This window comes from Scyliorhinus torazame, chromosome 6, assembly GCF_047496885.1.
Source record: "Scyliorhinus torazame isolate Kashiwa2021f chromosome 6, sScyTor2.1, whole genome shotgun sequence".
NCBI lineage: Eukaryota > Metazoa > Chordata > Chondrichthyes > Carcharhiniformes > Scyliorhinidae > Scyliorhinus > Scyliorhinus torazame.
The window spans coordinates 58,835,106-58,852,810 of record NC_092712.1 but is presented as its reverse complement, the minus strand read 5'-3'; the positions used below and the strand labels follow the sequence as shown (position 1 = coordinate 58,852,810).

General features: G+C 45.8%; 1 protein-coding gene across 4 annotated transcripts in view; it reads left to right on the top strand.

Moving 5' to 3' along the window:
• Nucleotides 1-17,705, top strand: part of LOC140424807 (extended synaptotagmin-2-like) — a 338,421-nt gene that overhangs the window by 124,391 nt on the left and 196,325 nt on the right. For all 4 annotated transcript variants that reach the window (XM_072508235.1, XM_072508234.1, XM_072508233.1 and 1 more), the window contains exons 2-4: nt 4,118-4,159; nt 5,832-5,966; nt 9,747-9,823. In XM_072508235.1, coding sequence (XP_072364336.1) covers nt 4,118-4,159; nt 5,832-5,966; nt 9,747-9,823 — 254 coding nt within the window. The remainder of the gene's footprint in view (nt 1-4,117; nt 4,160-5,831; nt 5,967-9,746; nt 9,824-17,705) is intronic.

Here is a 17,705-nt window from a genome sequence, read left to right as displayed (position 1 = left end):
TAGCTGGGAATTTCCCGCCAGCTCTGCCGGCAAGTCGTCCCCCCCCCCCCCCCCCCCCCCCCCCCGAACACCTGCGCAGGGCACCCCCAGCCCAATCGCCAGTGCACAAAAAAATGCCAACCTGGCACCCTGGCAGTGCCATGGTACCTTGGCAGTACTAGGCTAGTACCCAGGAAGCACTGCCAGCCTTCATACCCTCGCCACCCACCTTTCATGGGCCTGGCCCTCTTCCGGCCCTGACCCTTGGCAGTGCCAGCCTGGCACCCTTGCACTGCCAACCTGGCAGTGCTCCTACCTTGGCAGTGCCAGAGTGGCAGTGCCAAGGTGCCCATGTTCCAGGGGGAAGGCCAGGGGGGCAACCTGCACTAATCTTGGTCACCCAGGGACCTCCAATGGCCTCGGAGGCCCTCGGATGACATTCTGTCCACATTTGTGTGGACCAGTACTGAATGGCGCCTGGCTGCAGCCTCTCTGGGGAGGTCGGTAGATATTGGGTAAGAAGGCTGTAAGTAGGTTTAAGGCCTACTTATGTGAGCATGGCTTGGTCCCGCCCATTGTGGGATGGTTCCTGATCCCGACGCCTCATGGGACATTTTAGATATGGAGACCAACTCCAGTGAATAACTCCCAATTACACTCCAGCTGCCTCCTTGTATCCACTTATTTAGCCTGTCTATATCTCTTTGCAGCCTCTTTGTGTCCTTCTCATAGCTGGCATTCCCACCTAGCTTTGTATCATCAGCAAATTAGATTTGTTAGTCTCTGTTAATGTAGATTCTGAATAGCTGAGGCCCCAGCCCTGGTCCTTGTGGCAGTCCTAGATGCAGTCTGCCTACTGCTTCATGTTGAGAGCATTGAGGAAGCATTGAGGGTATCAAAGGCACATAATGCATTCTTGGAAGGGACTTGAATGTCCACCACAAAGAATGTCTCGGTTAAAGCACCACTGGCCGAGTTGTCCAAATACTGAAACACAGCTGCCGGACTAGCCTTGCAATTTTACCTGTCACTCCCATCATGCTGTGTGGCATTATCATCACACCAAGTAGATACATTCAAAACAGATCTAACAACTTAAAACGGGTCTTGTGGGCTACCAGCAGCAATAGAATAGATTTTTGATTTAAAATGAGTTACGGGTTATGGGGTAGTAGACACGAAAGGACCAGTTAGATTTTTGATAGACAAGGCAGTGAGGGCTGGCTGCCAGGTGAGTGGAGTTGAGACCACAATCCAGTCTATTGAAAAGCTCGAAGGGCCAAATGAGGTACTCTACTGCTGCACCTAATTCGTGCTCTAGTTATCAACCACAATTTGTAACCCTAACCTCATACCCTGGGATACCTCTTACCATACCACTAAGCTAGAAGACCAACTCTGATTCAGCAAGGAGAGTAAAAGAACATGCCAGGAGCAACTGTACTGAAAAATGAGGTACCAAGCTAGTGACGCTACAACGCAGGCCTACATGCATACTGAACAGCAGAAGCAGAAAATGACAGACAATACCACAACTGGTGGATCAGATCTAGTTTTACAGTCCAGCTGTATCTAATTATGAATGGTGGTGGACAATTTAACAAATGGCAGAGGAAAATGTTCTATGAACATCCCTGTCCCCAATGATGAAGGAGCCCAGCTTGAGCACAAAAGACCAGCCTGAAATGTTTGCAACAGTCTTTAGCCAGAAATGCCAAGTAGACAATCCATCACAACCTCCTCCTAAGTTTCCAGCAACACAGCAGTCAGTCTTCAGCCAATTTGATTCACTCCTTATGACATCAAGTGCACTGGATACAGAAAAGGCTCCAGGCCCTAACAACATCCTGGCTATTGTGCTGGAAGACTTGTGCTTCTGCCCAAGCGTGTTCAATATAGGGATTCACCTGACAAACTTGAAAATTGCCACACTGTCCTGTCCTCAAAAAGTAACAGGAATCTAATATGGCAAATTTACTGTGTAAGGCATTGGTAGGGGTAACCAACAAGCAGCACTTACTCCGTTGTTTGCCAATGTTCTGTATGGGTTTTGCCAAGGCCAACTTGGACAAAACAGCGGAATCTCCGAGATTACACGAGTGATCGCTCCTGATCGCAAGATAGTATTTGGATGTGTGTGGCATCACGGAGCCCTAGTAAAATTGTAATCAATGAGGATCAGTTCTCTAGTGACTGAAGACATTCCGAGCACAAACAAATATGGTTCTAATTGTTGGAGGTCAATCGTCTAGGCCCCAAGGACCATGCCCATGCCCTATCCCTTGTAACCTGACCCAAACATTTGATCACTAAGTGGCAATTTAGCATTTCCATTCCACCTACCTGCACATCTTTTGACTGAGAAGAAACCGGAGTGTCCAGAGAAAACAGTCATGGGGAGAACATGACGTACAAACTCCACACCGTCCCCCAAGGCCGGAATTGAATAAGGGTCCCTGGAGCGATGAGGCAGCAGTGCTAGCCACTGTGCCGCCCTTGAATGGAATTCCATTCACCACTGTAAACATTCACGCTCTCCACTACCCCACACAGTGGCTGCAGTGTGCACTGTTTAGAGGATGCACTCCAACTCACCAAGGTTTCTCCAGTAATAGCTCCCAACCCATAACCATAGAAAGACGATAGTAGGCACAACAGCTTGGTTTGAAAATATATCACTGTTCCTTCGTTTTCACGTGGTCAAAATCCCAGAACTCCCTAACAGCACTGCAGGAGAACCTTTTACACACAGGATGGGATTTACCGCACAACCCGCCGCATGTCTTTCTGAGGAGGAGGTGACCCACAGACTGACGATCCAGTCTGCTACAATCCATGTGGTGGGAGTGATGTTCAATCAACACTGTGTCTGTACTCACTGAGTGTCTCCACTGGAAAGAGACTGAGCATGTGTGACGTGTCCTTTTATATGGATTGGTGTAATGCCCTCCTGTGGTAGTGTCACCTCTGTGTGTATCGTGACTGCCCATTGGCCGTGTCCTATCCTACTGACCTATTGGTTGACTGGCTGTGTGTCATGTCTCTGGTGTTCTCTCTAGTGTCTAGCTAGGTGTAGTGTATTTACATTAACCCTTTGTGTACTTACAGTGATGTATATCACCACAACCACTACTCATAGATGTCATAGAATTTACAGTGCAGAAGGAGGCCATTTGGCCCATCGAGTCTGCACCGTCTCTTGGAAAGAGCACCCCACCCAAGGTCAACACCTCCACCCTATCCCAACAACCCCACCCAACACTAAGGGCAATTTAGCATGGCCAATCCATCTAACCTGCACGTCTTTGGACTGGGAGGAAACCGGAGCACCCGGAGGAAACCCACGCACACACTGGGAGGATGTGCAGACTCAGCACAGACAGTGACCCAAGCCGGAATCGAACCTGGGACCCTGGAGCTATGAAGCAATTGTGCTATCCACAATGCTCCCGTGTTGCCCTTACTACTGTCCGAGGAACAATTAGCAATGTGCTTTAAATGCTGGTCTTGCCAGTGACACCCATATTTTTTGATTCAATGGGAAAAAAATCTGTTTTTGCTATGTTCAAAATATATGTTTGTTTAGGTGAATCAAATTTTAAAAATCCAGAATCCGTATTTGTTGGCAATCCTGCCTGTTTTGTGCCAAAAAATGTCTCTGCTTATAGAACTGAATGCCACTATAAACTATATGCAGAATGATTTTTTTTTTTTGTAAATCTATAACTTTGAAGAAAATTGTTGTAAAAGTCAGGTTCACTTTAATGTTAATGATGTGTAATGAATTACCCGTACAGTATTCAATAACAGCAAAGTTCATTATAGCGACACTTTATTGCAAATGGATAATGATCTATGAATAAGAAAGGGGCCAATTTTACTGTTTCTGTAATATTAAAACAAAGGTTCACATCAGCCATGCAGAAATTCAGTTCACAAAATATCTCCATTTAATGTACCCATGGAAGCCTTGGCAAAACCCCTTTAGATTGCTTTGACTGAAGTTCTTTGAGCTAAGGCTCAATTATTTTATTGGAGCTAAAATTCTCCATCAAATGGTCCCTGTTTGATCCTAGAAAAAATACCACACCCAGTGCTCTCCAGCTAACTTGTGCTTACCCTCAATCTCTTGTTTCAGGTTCACTTCCCAGATGTGGAACGGGTTGAATGGATAAACCAGGTACTGCAATACTGATTGATATTTGAGAAAACTAATTGCTACAAGTATAATCCAGAGAGCATGGAAATTAATTATTCACAGGATGGATTGGAGCCAACTTTGGGTCCGTATATATTTCTGCTGCTAACGGTCAGCTCTGATTCTCTCCAGATCTTCTGCACCCGCAGCATCTGTTTCAAAAGCACACTCTGCTTGTTACAGTTGCCTTGTTGGATCAGTTGATCTGTAAGCCAGATATTCCAGCATCTCTAGCATGGAATAGTGTTGTAGCAGAGTCTGTCAGTCAATGACTTTGACTTCCTAGAATCCTTACAGCGCAGAAGGAGGCCATTGGTCCCATTGGGTCTGCACCGACCTTCCAAAAGAGCATCTAGGCCCACTGCCCGGCCCTATGCCTGTAACCCCACCTAACCGTTGGACATAAGGGGCAATTTAGCATGGCCAATCCACTTAACCCACATATCTTTGGACTGTGGCAGGAAACCGGAGCACCCAGAAGGATCCCACGCAGACACCGGGAGAACATGCAAATTCCACACGGTCACCCAAGGCTGGAATTGGAGGCGGGTCCCTGGCGCTGTGAGGCAGCAGTGCTTGCCACTGTGTACAATTTGTGAACTGCATTTTGAAAAATCCTTTTATAAAAAAAAAAATATGGGTAAAAGGAAGAGGCAGGTTATCAGTGAACTATCCACTTTTATTATGCTTTAGTTTGTGTGAAGTGGATTCTATTTACAGTTTAGATGTTGGCCACTGGTTTATCATGTAGAATTAGAACAACATGGAAGAAGGCTATTCAGCTCAGTCTATCAAAGTAACAACATGTTATGGTTTACAGAATTTTAACCTTTTAAATACACTATCTGCATAGAGAGCTTATTGAATATCATAATGAAACTGAGTTGACAGAATTGAAGATTATGTAGTGACATCACAGGACCAGCAACCTTTGAGTGGGTGGTTGAGAACAACAGGGTTGCTAGCATTCAAAACATTTTAAAATCTACTAACCAGGAATGCTTTTTATTGTGAAAAATGTTCGTTCAAGTTCTAACCCTTCATGCCCTCACTCAGTCATGTGAGATTTTCTGTCAGAGGAATTAAGTAGCTTTCATCGTTCTTATTCACATTTAGACACTTGAAACCTACCCACTAATCTTATGGTTAGACCAGTTAAGATTGTAAAGCTTAAAAGAAGTTTGTCCTCTTGACCCTTTCTTTATTCTGACTGCCCGAAATGACAAGAAAATGAACGGATCTCTCAAGAAAGGCTGCTGCCATTCAAATAGAATGGTATGTGTTCTGGGTACCTACTGATTTTATGACTTTAAATGAGGAATAGGGGATTTTTTTTAATGCAAAAGTTTGTTAGGATATGGAATACCCGACCAAATGTACAGATAGAAAATTCCATAAGAGCTTTTTGAAGGAAGTGGATAAATATTTGAAAAATAAAAATCTGAGTCTGGTGAAAAGGAAGGGGAATGGAACAGAGTCAATAGTTCTTCTGAGAGAATTTATGGTGGGCTGAATGGCCTCTTGTATTACTTGGTCAGTGCTTTTATGTAACATTGCCCACGTAACACTGCCTTTTTAATGTGCTGGTTTTAGCATTTTGTATTTTGTATCCTGATCATGGTTCAAAATTTTTATTCTGTTTTATTACTTTTAGACAGTAAAAAAAATGTGGCCATTTATCTGCCAGTTTGTGGAGAAATTGTTGAAAGAAACCATTGAACCAGCTGTGAGGGGCGCAAATAGCCATCTTAGTACCTTCAATTTCACAAAAGTTGACATGGGAAGCAAGGTGAGTACTAGTTGCTTGCAAAACTGAAATGAACAAATGCTCTTATGGAGAAATTGACTTTTTATTTAAGAAAGAAATAGTGGGTATCTTAAATTAATTCATAAAAACATAAAAAATAGGTACAGGAGGAAGCCTTCGAGACTGCACCACCATTCAACATGATCATGACTGATCATGTAAATTCATGCCACTCCCACACTCTCTCCATATCCCTTGATCCCTTTAGCCGCAAGAGCCCTGACCAGCTCCCTCTTGAATATATCCAACGGACTGGCACAAACCGCTTTCTTTGGTGGAGAATTCCACAAGTTCGCAACTCTCTGAGAGAAGAAGTTCTTCCTCACCTCAGTCCTGAATGACTTACCCCTTATTCTTAGGCTGTGACCCCTAGTTCTGGACGTCCCCAGCATCGAAAATATTCTTCCCGCATCTAGCCTGTCCAGTCCCATCAGAATTTTGTGTTTCTATGAGATCTTCTCTCATTCTTCTAAACTCCAGCGAGTACAAGCCCAGTTGATCCAGTGTTTCTTCATATGCCAGTCCTGCCACCCCAGGAATTAGTCTGGTGAGCTGGACACTCTCAATAGCAAGAATGTCCTTCCTCAAACTAGGAGACCAAAACTGTTAACAATACTCTAGGTGTGGCTTCACCAAGGCCCTGTTTAACTGCAGCAAGACATCCATCCCCACTCCTGTATTCCAGTTTGGTCGCTATGAAGACAAGCATGCCATTAGCTTCTCTCACCGCCTGCTGTACCTGCATGCCAACTGTTCCACCATGACACCCAGGTCTCGTTGCTCTTCCCCTTTTCCCAAACTGCCACCATTTAGATAATCTGCCTTCCTGTTTTTGCCACCAAAGTGGATAACCTCACATTTACCCACATTATATTATATTTGCCCACTCAGCCAGCCTGTCCAAGTCACCCTGAAGCTTCTTTTCATCCTCCTCACAGCAAACAAACTGCCACCCAGCAAATTTGGAGATATTGTATGCAATTCCCTCCTGTTTTCCTTAAATCTCTCATTCCAAATAGGCATTTGTATCCCTATTCACAGCTATTCCCTCAATCTTGTTATCTCCCATAGTTTTGTGCTTGTCATTATCTCAATTGATGACCAGGTCACCTACACCTACTTCCTTGAACCCCTCACCACCATACCCTGCCGCCTTTCAACCCCACTTGACTCTTTGTCCATCCCTAGAAAAAAGACTTTTCCCACAAGTAACTTAAAAGAACATAAGAACTAGGAACAGGAGTAGGCCATCTGGCCCCTCGAGCCTGCTCCGCCATTTAATGAGATCATGGCTGATCTTTGTGGACTCAGCTCCACTCTCCGGCCCGTACACCATATCCCCGAATCCCTTTATTCTTTAGGAAGGTATCTATCTTTTTCTTAAAAACGTTTAAAGAAGGAGCCTCAACTGCTTCACTGGGCAAGGAATTCCAGAGATTCACAACCCTTTGGGTGAAGAAGTTCCTCCTAAACTCCGTCCTAAATCTACTTCCCCTTATTTTGAGGCTGTGCCCCCTAGTTCTGCTTTCCCCGACCAGTGGCAACAACCTGCCCGCATCTATCCTATCTATTCCCTTCATAATTTTATATGTTTCAATAAGATCCCTCCCCGCATCCTTCTAAACTCCAATGAGTACAGTCCCAGTCTACTCAACCTCTCGTCATAATCTACTCCCCTCAACTCTGGGATCAACCTAGTGAATCTCCTCTGCACTCCCTCCAGTGCCAATATGTCCTTTCTCAGGCGCACTCTTAAATACCCAACTGTCTAGCTATTGGTCTTAGTGATGGTCTCTGAGCCAGAAGCAGTACAGTCAGCAAAATGCTTTTATTTCTTTAGAAATATCTAGTGAATCTGATCACATTTAAGAATGTTTGTTTGAAAAGAATCTTTTAGAGTTTGTAGCAATTGTAAAGGAATTATTTGTAATTCTCTTGGATAATAAGAAATATTGGTCCCTTGACCTGGATGCAATGCCAACAGGAAGGAACCTAAGACCAGAAACCATGTGGCCAGCCAGAGCTGAACAGAGAAGGCATATTTACAAGGAGCAGTGTTTGCGTATTACACTTGAACAGGGCAGAAAGCAGAAGATCGGGTTATAGCAGCAATTGTGAATTGGGCAATTTTACTGCTGTTGAGTTTGTGAACATTTGACAGGGTTTCTAAAAGGGGTTGGAGAAAGGTGATGGTAGGAAATCTGTGCATTCAAGACTGCCGTGAACCTAGCTAAGGAGGTTCTGCTGCAGTGCACCATTCTGGTGACAACTGCCTCCGGGGTTCTTGGATAGAATACGGCTACTGGTGAATGTGATTGAAGGCCGAATCGAATGAATGAACAAGTGAGAAAGCCTATGTACCTGAGGCCAAGTTGGAGAACTTGGTCCTGCCCATGCTGCCACATTTTGTGGAGTGTTATGTGGGTGTTTGTCGTTGGTGTAAAACATATATTTGTTGTATTGACTATTTGAAGAGAAACGTGCCTTTTTATTTGAAGTACCATTTTTCTGTTAATGTTTAATTTGTGTTGGTTCTGACTCATGTTAAAGTAAATGCTATAAAAAGTGGAATTGGTTTGGTAATTTCTTCATTTGAGGGACATTCAACAAATTTGGTTATTTTGGTTTATGGTTCCTCCATGGGGTTCATAACATGTTCCATTCGCCATGGTACATCTGGAGTGTTGATTTTCCCAACCACTTCCTTGCCTGTACCTTCAATGCCCTTGTCCTCTGTAAAACCTTAACTCCCCTACCCTGCTCGCTCATTCCCCTTGATATGTCCCCCAATTTTGCACCAAGTCCAAGGCATACAGATTTGAGTTTATCTGGCACACACTGGCTTAGCCATCCATCATCCGATATCATAGGACTACATAAAACTTGATTCTTCTCTGTGAAAACCACTGACTATTCCAATACCTTCCTGGTGAGTAAAGATAATCTTTATTTCTCTCCAGAGTAACAGTCGTCTTCTTTTCCCTTCTACCATTTATCCTTGGCTGCAACAGTTGACTTCTTTGAAAATTCGATGAAGATCATTTACTCAACTGCCGTTGCTTCTTCCTGTTTCCCGTTGAGCCACAGATCCCTGGTGTTCTGTTTTCCCAAAGTTCTAGTTTAATCTTGATGGACAGCCCTCATATATTGTTCCACTTGTATCTATCCACCTGATCTATTCAATCTCACCAAATCTTCCATATCCTTTCCACTGCCCTCTTTAAAAAGTCATGACAAAGTCATGATAAGGGTAGTGGGTGCCTGGAACTCGCTGCCGGAGGAGGTGGTGGAAGCAGGGACGATAGTGACATTTAAGGGGCATCTTGACAAATACATGAATAGGATGGGAATAGAGGGATACGGTCCCAGGAAGTGTAGAAGATTGTAGTTTAGTCAGCATGGTCGGCACTGGCTTGGAGGGCCGAAGGGCCTGTTCCTGTGCTGTACTTTTCTTTGTTCTTTGTTCTCACAATTTCACCCATATCTTTGGCGACCATCTAATTTTCCACCTCCATCTGCATTGGTCTGATCCCCAACTGCCAAGTCAAAGCAGCTGTGTAAGTTATAGCAATTGCTTGGGTATAATTATAAATAATATTGGAGAGAAACAGCATACTTTTTTATTTCTGCAAGTTAATTGGGGGGAAAAAATTCATGTGGATTTATTTAACTTCCTAAAGGTCTGTGTTCACCAGCTGCTAGAGAGAGTTTTGAAGATGCTTGGTCTCTGCTCACTGCTATCTCTTTGTTCATCTCTTTCAGCCTCTACGGATTGATGGGGTAAAAACATATACAGAAAACATAGACAGCAGACAAATTATCTTAGACCTTCAAATCAGGTAATTTTCATGACGATTCCCATTCAGTTATAAGTTAGGTGTATTTGATTATTATTTTGAATGCTAAAACTGGAAAAGAACAGTAACCTCCAGAGTTGGACCAGCCTGAGGTTTTCCTTTGTGTGTTCTGATTATTAAATATTTTCTGCCATTATTTTTTTACTTCCCAAAGGAGTTGATTCCTTGTTGACAGTTTCACAAATACCGGGCTTCCTTTCACATTTGATCGAAGTGGCCATCTCCAAAGACCATTTGACCACATAATGCATTACAGTTTTAATGGTTACCAGTCTTTTGTACACTCACTCCATTCAGTAGGATAAGGTAATGTTGCCATAGTCCCAGATGACCATAGGCTGCTTTTCCCTTGTGGGAGGAGGGGGGGGGGGGGGGGGGGAGGAGGAGGGAGGAGGAGGAGTGGAGAAGAGCTGACTGGTGGTGATTTAATCCGAGGATTGCCACACCTCAGGTGAGGGGCAAGGTTGAGAAGGCGGGCTTTCATTAATAACCTCAGCTGGTGCGGGAATTGAACCCACGCTGCTGGCTTTGCTCTGTATCACGAACCAGCTGTCTAGTCAACTGAGTTAAACGGGCCACTCTTAGTACAAGATTGCTAAGAAGCAAGGAGCCCTGTATTATTTTTTCCTCGAACATTCATGTCGACTGAAACCAGCTATAATGCCTCTATCATTGCACTGGCTGAAATCAGCTAGCTGCACAGATTGAGGGCCAGATGGTTGTGAAGAAACGGAAACTGGGAATTGGAATAAATTCCCAACTCTGGACACCTGTCTCTGTTAAGGAGCCCACCTGGCAACTATATCAACAGAAGCAGTGAAAACAGTTGACCAGACATCTTTTTCGAGATGACTTAATTATTAGTGCTCAGCTGAGTTCCAAGGATGTTTCATGCACTTGGCTTTCAGCAAGCAATGTTGATGCAACTGTAGGGGGGTTGCAAGCTTTGTTTGATTGACATCACCTTGAAATAAGTTATTTTTTGAAGAGTTTTTTCGATGCCTGTGTTAAATCTACAAACATTAAGATGTATGAAATGGATAATGGCGTTGTCATTGATACTACGATTGACAACAGGTACAAAGAGCAATACATTTCAATAGGAATGTTGAATGGCCGTTTTTGGTTTGCATTCCTGCATCAGGTCTAGGGTTCCCCAGTGATGCACCACTCCTCTTGAGAAGCCACGAACCATGTTCCTTACAGGACAGACCTGAAGCCAACAAAATTAGGGGGATTGTTTGAAATGCCCACCCCGCAAAAGCGGGCTGGCTATCACACTGTTATCTTTTGCAAATGAAAATTGCCGGAATGGGAATTGTGATGGGAATCTGACCCTGGCCACTAATTTTAAAGGCCTCCCGACTCAACCTGACACCACGAACATCTGGGTCTAACTGTTCAATCTGAGACTATCATGGTCTGCGATGTTGAGCGACTCAATGCATTAATTTGCTGAGCTATTGGTTGAGCTGCTTGGTATTGACCGTTAATATTGTTCTTATTCTTATCATACTTAATAATGCCTGTTCTTTTGGTGAAAGAATCTTAAGAGGACTGTGGTTGTGTCTTAAAATATCAGGTTGAATATTCAAAGTAATGCTGTCATGGTACAAAGGGCATTATGAGAGATGACCCATCAAAACCACGACTGAAAAAGATTATTGGTGTTCTCTACCCAGTCCAACCAGTTTTCCCCTCCATTGATGCCTCCTGCAGCTCCACTAGTGTTCTTTTGTCTTACCTCTGCTCAACCTCTTGTGTTTCTTTTTTTCTTTCATGGGATGGGAGTGTCCCTGGCTGAGCCAGCATTTATTGCCCATCATGGTCATCATTAGACTTTTAATTCCAGATTTTTATTGAAATTCCACCATCTGAGTGGCAGGATTTGAACATGGGACCCTACAGCATTACTCTGGATTACTAGTCCAGTCACCATACTACTGAGCCACTGCCTCCTCTTGGTTGTAATTGTATCAGTCTTCTCTGTCCTGGTTCTGCTCGGATGCTTCCTGACAACTGCCTTTTTTCATTCATTCTTGGGATAAGACATTTCTGGCGTTAAATGACCTTTCCAGTTGCATTTTAAAATTTGGTGGTGGCCAATTTATTGAATCGCTGCAATCTGCATAGTGAAGGTGCCCCTAATAGTTGTTTATTCTTGGTAACCGTTTGATTCAAGTTAGTCAGAGGGATTTGGACCTGTTTTTACACTGAACTGGGTAAGGATGTAGTTTGTTTCCCTGAAGGGCATGAGTGAACCAGTTAAGTTCTTTGCAACAATTTGCAATTTTATAACCACTAATACTGATGGCAGCCTTTATTTCTAGATTTAAAAAAAAATGATCTCAAATGTACAGACTGCCATGATTTTCGAGTTGAACTTATGTTGTCCAATTCATTTGTTTAGGCCTCTGGATTATTAGTCCTGTAATACCGTTGCACGACAATAGATTTCCAACCCCAACCTGAAAATGAGATGTATTGTTTCAATATTCTTATGTTTTGTTTTGTAACAGCAAACAAAATAAACTCCCACCGGCCTGCTGTGATTACAAGCACTACATGTGCAACTTGTAATTTAAAATAAAAATCATTTGTGGGGTGCGGACGTCACTGGCTGGGCCAGCATTTATTGCCCATCACTAACTGCGCTTGAGAAGGTGATGGTGAGCTGCCTTCTTGAACTGCTGCAGTTCATGTGATGAAGGTACAGCCACAGTACTGTATCCTCTGCCCTGGTCTTTCTAGATGGTAGCGGTCTTGGGTTTGCAAGGTGCTGATGGAGGAGCCTTAGTGAATTCCTGCAGCGCATCTTGTAGATGATACACACTGCTGCCCTTGTGTGTAGGTGGTGGAGAGAGTGAATGTTTGTGGATGCGGTGGCTATCTTGCGGGCTGATTTTTCCTGGATGGCGTCAAGCTTCTTGAGTGTTATTGGAGCTGCTCTCATCCAGGCAAGTGTACTCCCGACTTGGGCCTTGTAGATGGTGAACAGGATTTGGGGAGTCCGGAGATGAGTTAATCGTTGCAGGATTCCTAGCCTCTGACCCACTATTTGTTTGTTATTTACAGCACAGAATTTGGCCATTTGGTCCACCACATCTGCACCAGCTCCCAAAAGAGCTGCCCAGCTAGTCCCATTCTCCAGCTCTTTCTCTATAGCCCTCTCAATGAATCACTTTCAAATATATATCCAGCTCTCTTTTGAAACCTCCTATGGAATCCGCCTCTACCACTCTTCCAGGCAGTTGATTCTAAATCCCAACAACTCTTGAGTAAAGAAGTTTCTCATCTCACTCCTCGCTCTCTTGCTGGCCATCTTGGAATTGTAACCCCTAGTCATTTGCATACCAACTAGTGGAAACATAATATCCTATTTATTCATAATTTTGAACACCTCAAAAGGTCACTTAATCTTCTCTGCTCCAAGGAGAAGAAGCCCAATTTCTCCAATTTTTCCTTGTATCTAAAATTCCTCATTCCTTGTATAATTCTAGCAAATCTCCTCTGCACTTTCGCCAGGGCTTTAACATTCTTCCTTCAATAAGCTGTCCAGAACTGAACACAATACTCCAAATGTGGCCTGATCAATGATTTGTAGAGGTGTAGCATCACTTCTGCTTTTATACTCGATGCCTCAATTTATAAATGCAAGGATGCTTTAAGCCTTCTTAACTATTTTTAAAAAAAAATATGTATTTTAAAGTTTTTCGATCAAACAAAAATTTCCCATTTTACAACTTTGTAATAATATATACATTGATCGTTTTTTAAATAAATAATATGCTGACTATCGGCAACTGCCAACAACAAAATAAGAAACAACAAATAATAACTAAAATAGCAACTTTGTGAAATCAAATATAAATAACTAATATATAAACTCACACACAACCCCTGAAGACCCACATGAGCCCCCCCCCCCCCCCCCCCCCCCCCCCCACCTCCTGGGCCGCTGCTGCTGCCTTTCCTATTTTCCCTTATCGCTCTGCGAGATAGTCAAGGAACGGTTGCCACCGCCCGGTGAACCCCTGAGCCGAACCTCTTAATGCATATTTTATCAGCTCCAGTTTTATAAACCCTGCCATGTCGTTGATCCAGGCCTCCACACCCGGGGGCTTAGCTTCTTTCCACATAAGTAGAATCCTTCGCTGGGCTGCTAGGGACGCAAAGGCCAAAACATCGGCCTCTCTCGCCTCCTGCACTCCCGGCTCATCTGCAACGCCAAATATAGCCAATCCCCAGCTTGGTTTGACCCGGACGCCCACCACCTACGAGATCACTTTTGCCACACCCACCCAGAACCCATGCAACCCCAGAACATGACCAAAACATGTGGGTGTGGTTCGCTGGGCTTCCCGCGCATCTCCCTCACCTATCTTCCACTCCAAAAAACCTACTCAGCCTTGCTCCCGTCATATGCGCCCTGTGTAGAACCTTGAATTGTATCAGGCTGAGCCTGGCACACGAGGACGAAGAGTTTACCCTACTTAGGGCATCTGCCCACAGCCCCTCCTCAATCTCTTCCCCCAGCTCCTCCTCCCATTTTCCCTTCAGCTCCTCTACCATCGTCTCCCCCTCGTCTCTCATTTCCCTATATATATCTGACACCCTACCATCACCCACCCATGCCCCCGAAATCACTCTGTCCTGGATCTCTTGCGCCAGGAGCTGCGGAAATTCCCTCACCTGTTGCCTCACAAATGCCCTCACTTGCATGTAGCGAAATGCATTCCCAGGTGGCAACCCATATTTTTCTGTCAGTGCTCCCAGACTCGCGAACGTCCCGTCTAAGAACAAGTCCTGCAATTTCGCAATTCCTGCTCGCTGCCGAGATTTAAATCCCCCATCTATCCTTCCCGGGACGAACCTATGGTTGTTCCTTATCGGGGACCACACTGAGGCACCCGTCACTCCCTTGCGTCGTCTCCACTGCCCCCAAATTTTCAGAGTTGCCACCACCACTGGGTTTGTGGTGTATTTCTTCGGGGAGAACGGTAACGGCGCTGTCGCCAGTGCTTTTAAGCTAGTTCCCCTACAGGACGCCATCTCCAGTCTTTTCCACGCCGCTCCTTCCCCTTCCCTCATCCACTTACATATCATTGACACGTTGGCGGCCCAATAATAATCACTGAGACTCGGCAGTGCCAGTCCCCCTCTGTCCCTACTGCGCTGCAGGAACCCCCTCTTTACTCTTGGGGTCTTTCCAGCCCACACAAAGCTCATAATACTCTTGTCCACCTTCTTGAAAAAGGCCTTTGTAATCCGTACAGGGAGGCACTGGAACACACAAAGAAACCTCGGAAGGACCACCATTTTAACCGCCTGCACCCTGCCCGCCAATGACAGGGGCGCCAAGTCCCACCTCCTAAGGTCCTCTTCCATCTGCTCTACCAGTCGTGCCAAGTTAAGCTTGTGCAAGGTTCCCCAGTTCCTGGCCACCTGGATCCCTAAATACCGGAAATCTCTTCTTACCCTCCTCAACGGTAAATCGTCTATTCCCCTGCCCTGTTCCCCGGGGTGCATCACAAACAGTTCGCTCTTCCCCATATTCAATTTATATCCTGAAAATTCTCCAAACTCCCTGAGTGTCTGCATTATCTCAGGCATCCCCTCCACTGGGTCCGCGACACACAACAACAAATCATCCGCGTATAATGACACCCGATGCTCTTCTCCTCCTCTAAGTACCCCCCTCCACTTCCTAGAGCCTCTCAGCGCTATGGCCAATGGCTCAATTGCCAACGCAAACAGTAACGGGGACAGGGGACATCCCTGTCTTGTACACCTATATAGTCGGAAGTGGTCAGATCGTTGCCTATTTGTAATCACACTTGCCACCGGGGCCCTGTACAGGAGCTGAACCTATCTAATGAACCCCTCCAAATCCAAATCTCCTCCGTACTTCCCACAGGTAGTCCCACTCCACTCTATCAAATGCTTTCTCTGCATCCATCGCCACCACTATCTCCGCCTCCCCCTCCGGTGGGGGCATCATCATCACCCCCAACAGCCTCCGTATGTTAGCATTCAATTGCCTCCCTTTAACAAACCCCGTTTGATCATCATGCACCACCCTAGGGACACTGTCCTCTATCCTCGTCGCCATCACCTTGGCCAAAAGCTTGGCATCTACGTTCAAGAGGGAAATTGGCCTGTATGACCCGCACTGCAGCGGGTCTTTGTCTCTTTTCAGGATCAGCGATATCGTCGCCTCCGACATCGTCGGGGGTAGTGTCCCCCTTTCCCTAGCCTCATTAAAGGTTCTTGTCAGAAGTGGGGCCAGCAGGTCCACGTATTTCCTATAGAACTCCACCGGGAACCCATCCGGTCCCGGGGCCTTCCCTGCCTGCATGTTCCCAATTCCTTTTACCACCTCCTCCACCTCAATCTGCGCTCCAGTCCTGTCATCTCCTGTTCCTCAACCTTCGGGAACTCCAGCTGGTCTAGGAAACGCATCATTCCCTCTTTCCCTTCCGGGGGTTAAGCCTTATATAGCCTCTCGTAAAATACCTTAAATACCCCGTTCACCCTCTCCGCTCCCCGTTCCATCTTTCCCTCCTCATCTCAAACCCCTCTGATCTCTCTCGCCGCCCCCCTCTTCCTAAGTTGTTGGGCCAGCAGCCGGCTCGCCTTCTCTCCATATTCATACTGCACTCCCTGTGCCTTCCTCCATTGTGCCTCCGCCTTACCCGTGGTCAACAAGTCAAAGTCCGTGTGCAATCTCCGTCTTTCCCTGTATAGTCCTTCATCTGGAGCCTCCGCATATTGCCTATCCACCCTCAAAATCTCCCCCAACAATCTCTCCCTTTCTTTATCCTCTTGTTTCCCCATATGGGCCCTTATGGAGATCAGCTCCCCTCTAACCACCGCCTTCTGCGCCTCCCAGACCACTCCCACCTGGACCTCTCCGTCATCATTGATCTCTAGGTACCTTTCAATACATCCCCTCACCCTTACACATACCCCCTCGTCCGCCAACAGTCCCATATCGAATCTCCAGAGTGGGCGCTGCTCCTTTTCCTCTCCTACTTCCAGATCTACCCAATGTGGGGCATGATCTGAAATGGCTATAGCCGAATACTCCGTTCCTGCCACCTTCAGGATCAGCGCCCTTCCCAGGACAAAAGTCTATCCGGGAGTACACTTTGTGGACATGGGAGAAGAAGGAAAACTCTTTACTCCTTGGCCTAGTAAATCTCCAGGGATCCACTCCTCCCATCTGCTCCATAAAGCCCTTAAGCACCTTGGCCGCTGCCGGCCTCCTCCCGGTCCTAGATCTGGACCGGTCCAGCCCTGGATCCAGCACCATGTTGAAGTCCCCCCCTATTACCAACTTTCCCATCTCCAGGTCCGGGATGCGCCCCAACATACGCTTCATAAAGTTCGCGCCATCCCAGTTCGGGGCATATACGTTCACCAGCACCACCACCTCACCTTGCAATCTGCCACTCACCATCACGTATCTACCCCCACTGTCCACCACTGTGGTCTTCGCCTCAAACAATACCCGTTTCCCCACCAGTATTGCCACCCCTCTACTTTTTGCACCCAAGCCTGAGTGGAAGACCTGTCCCACCCATCCTTTTCTTAATCTGACCTGATCCGCCAGTTTCAGGTGCGTCTCCTGAAGCATGACCACGTCTGCCTTTAGCTTCTTTAGGTGCGCAAGTACCCTTGCCTTCTTAATCGGCCCATTCAACCCTCTCACGTTCCACGTGATCAACCGGGTTGGGGGGCTCTTTACCCTCCCCCCCCCCTCGTCGACTAGCCATCCCCTTTTTTAGACCAGCTCCTCACCTGGTTCCCACGCACCCGCTTATCCCCCGGACGGTGCCCTCCCGTCCCGACCATCCCATCC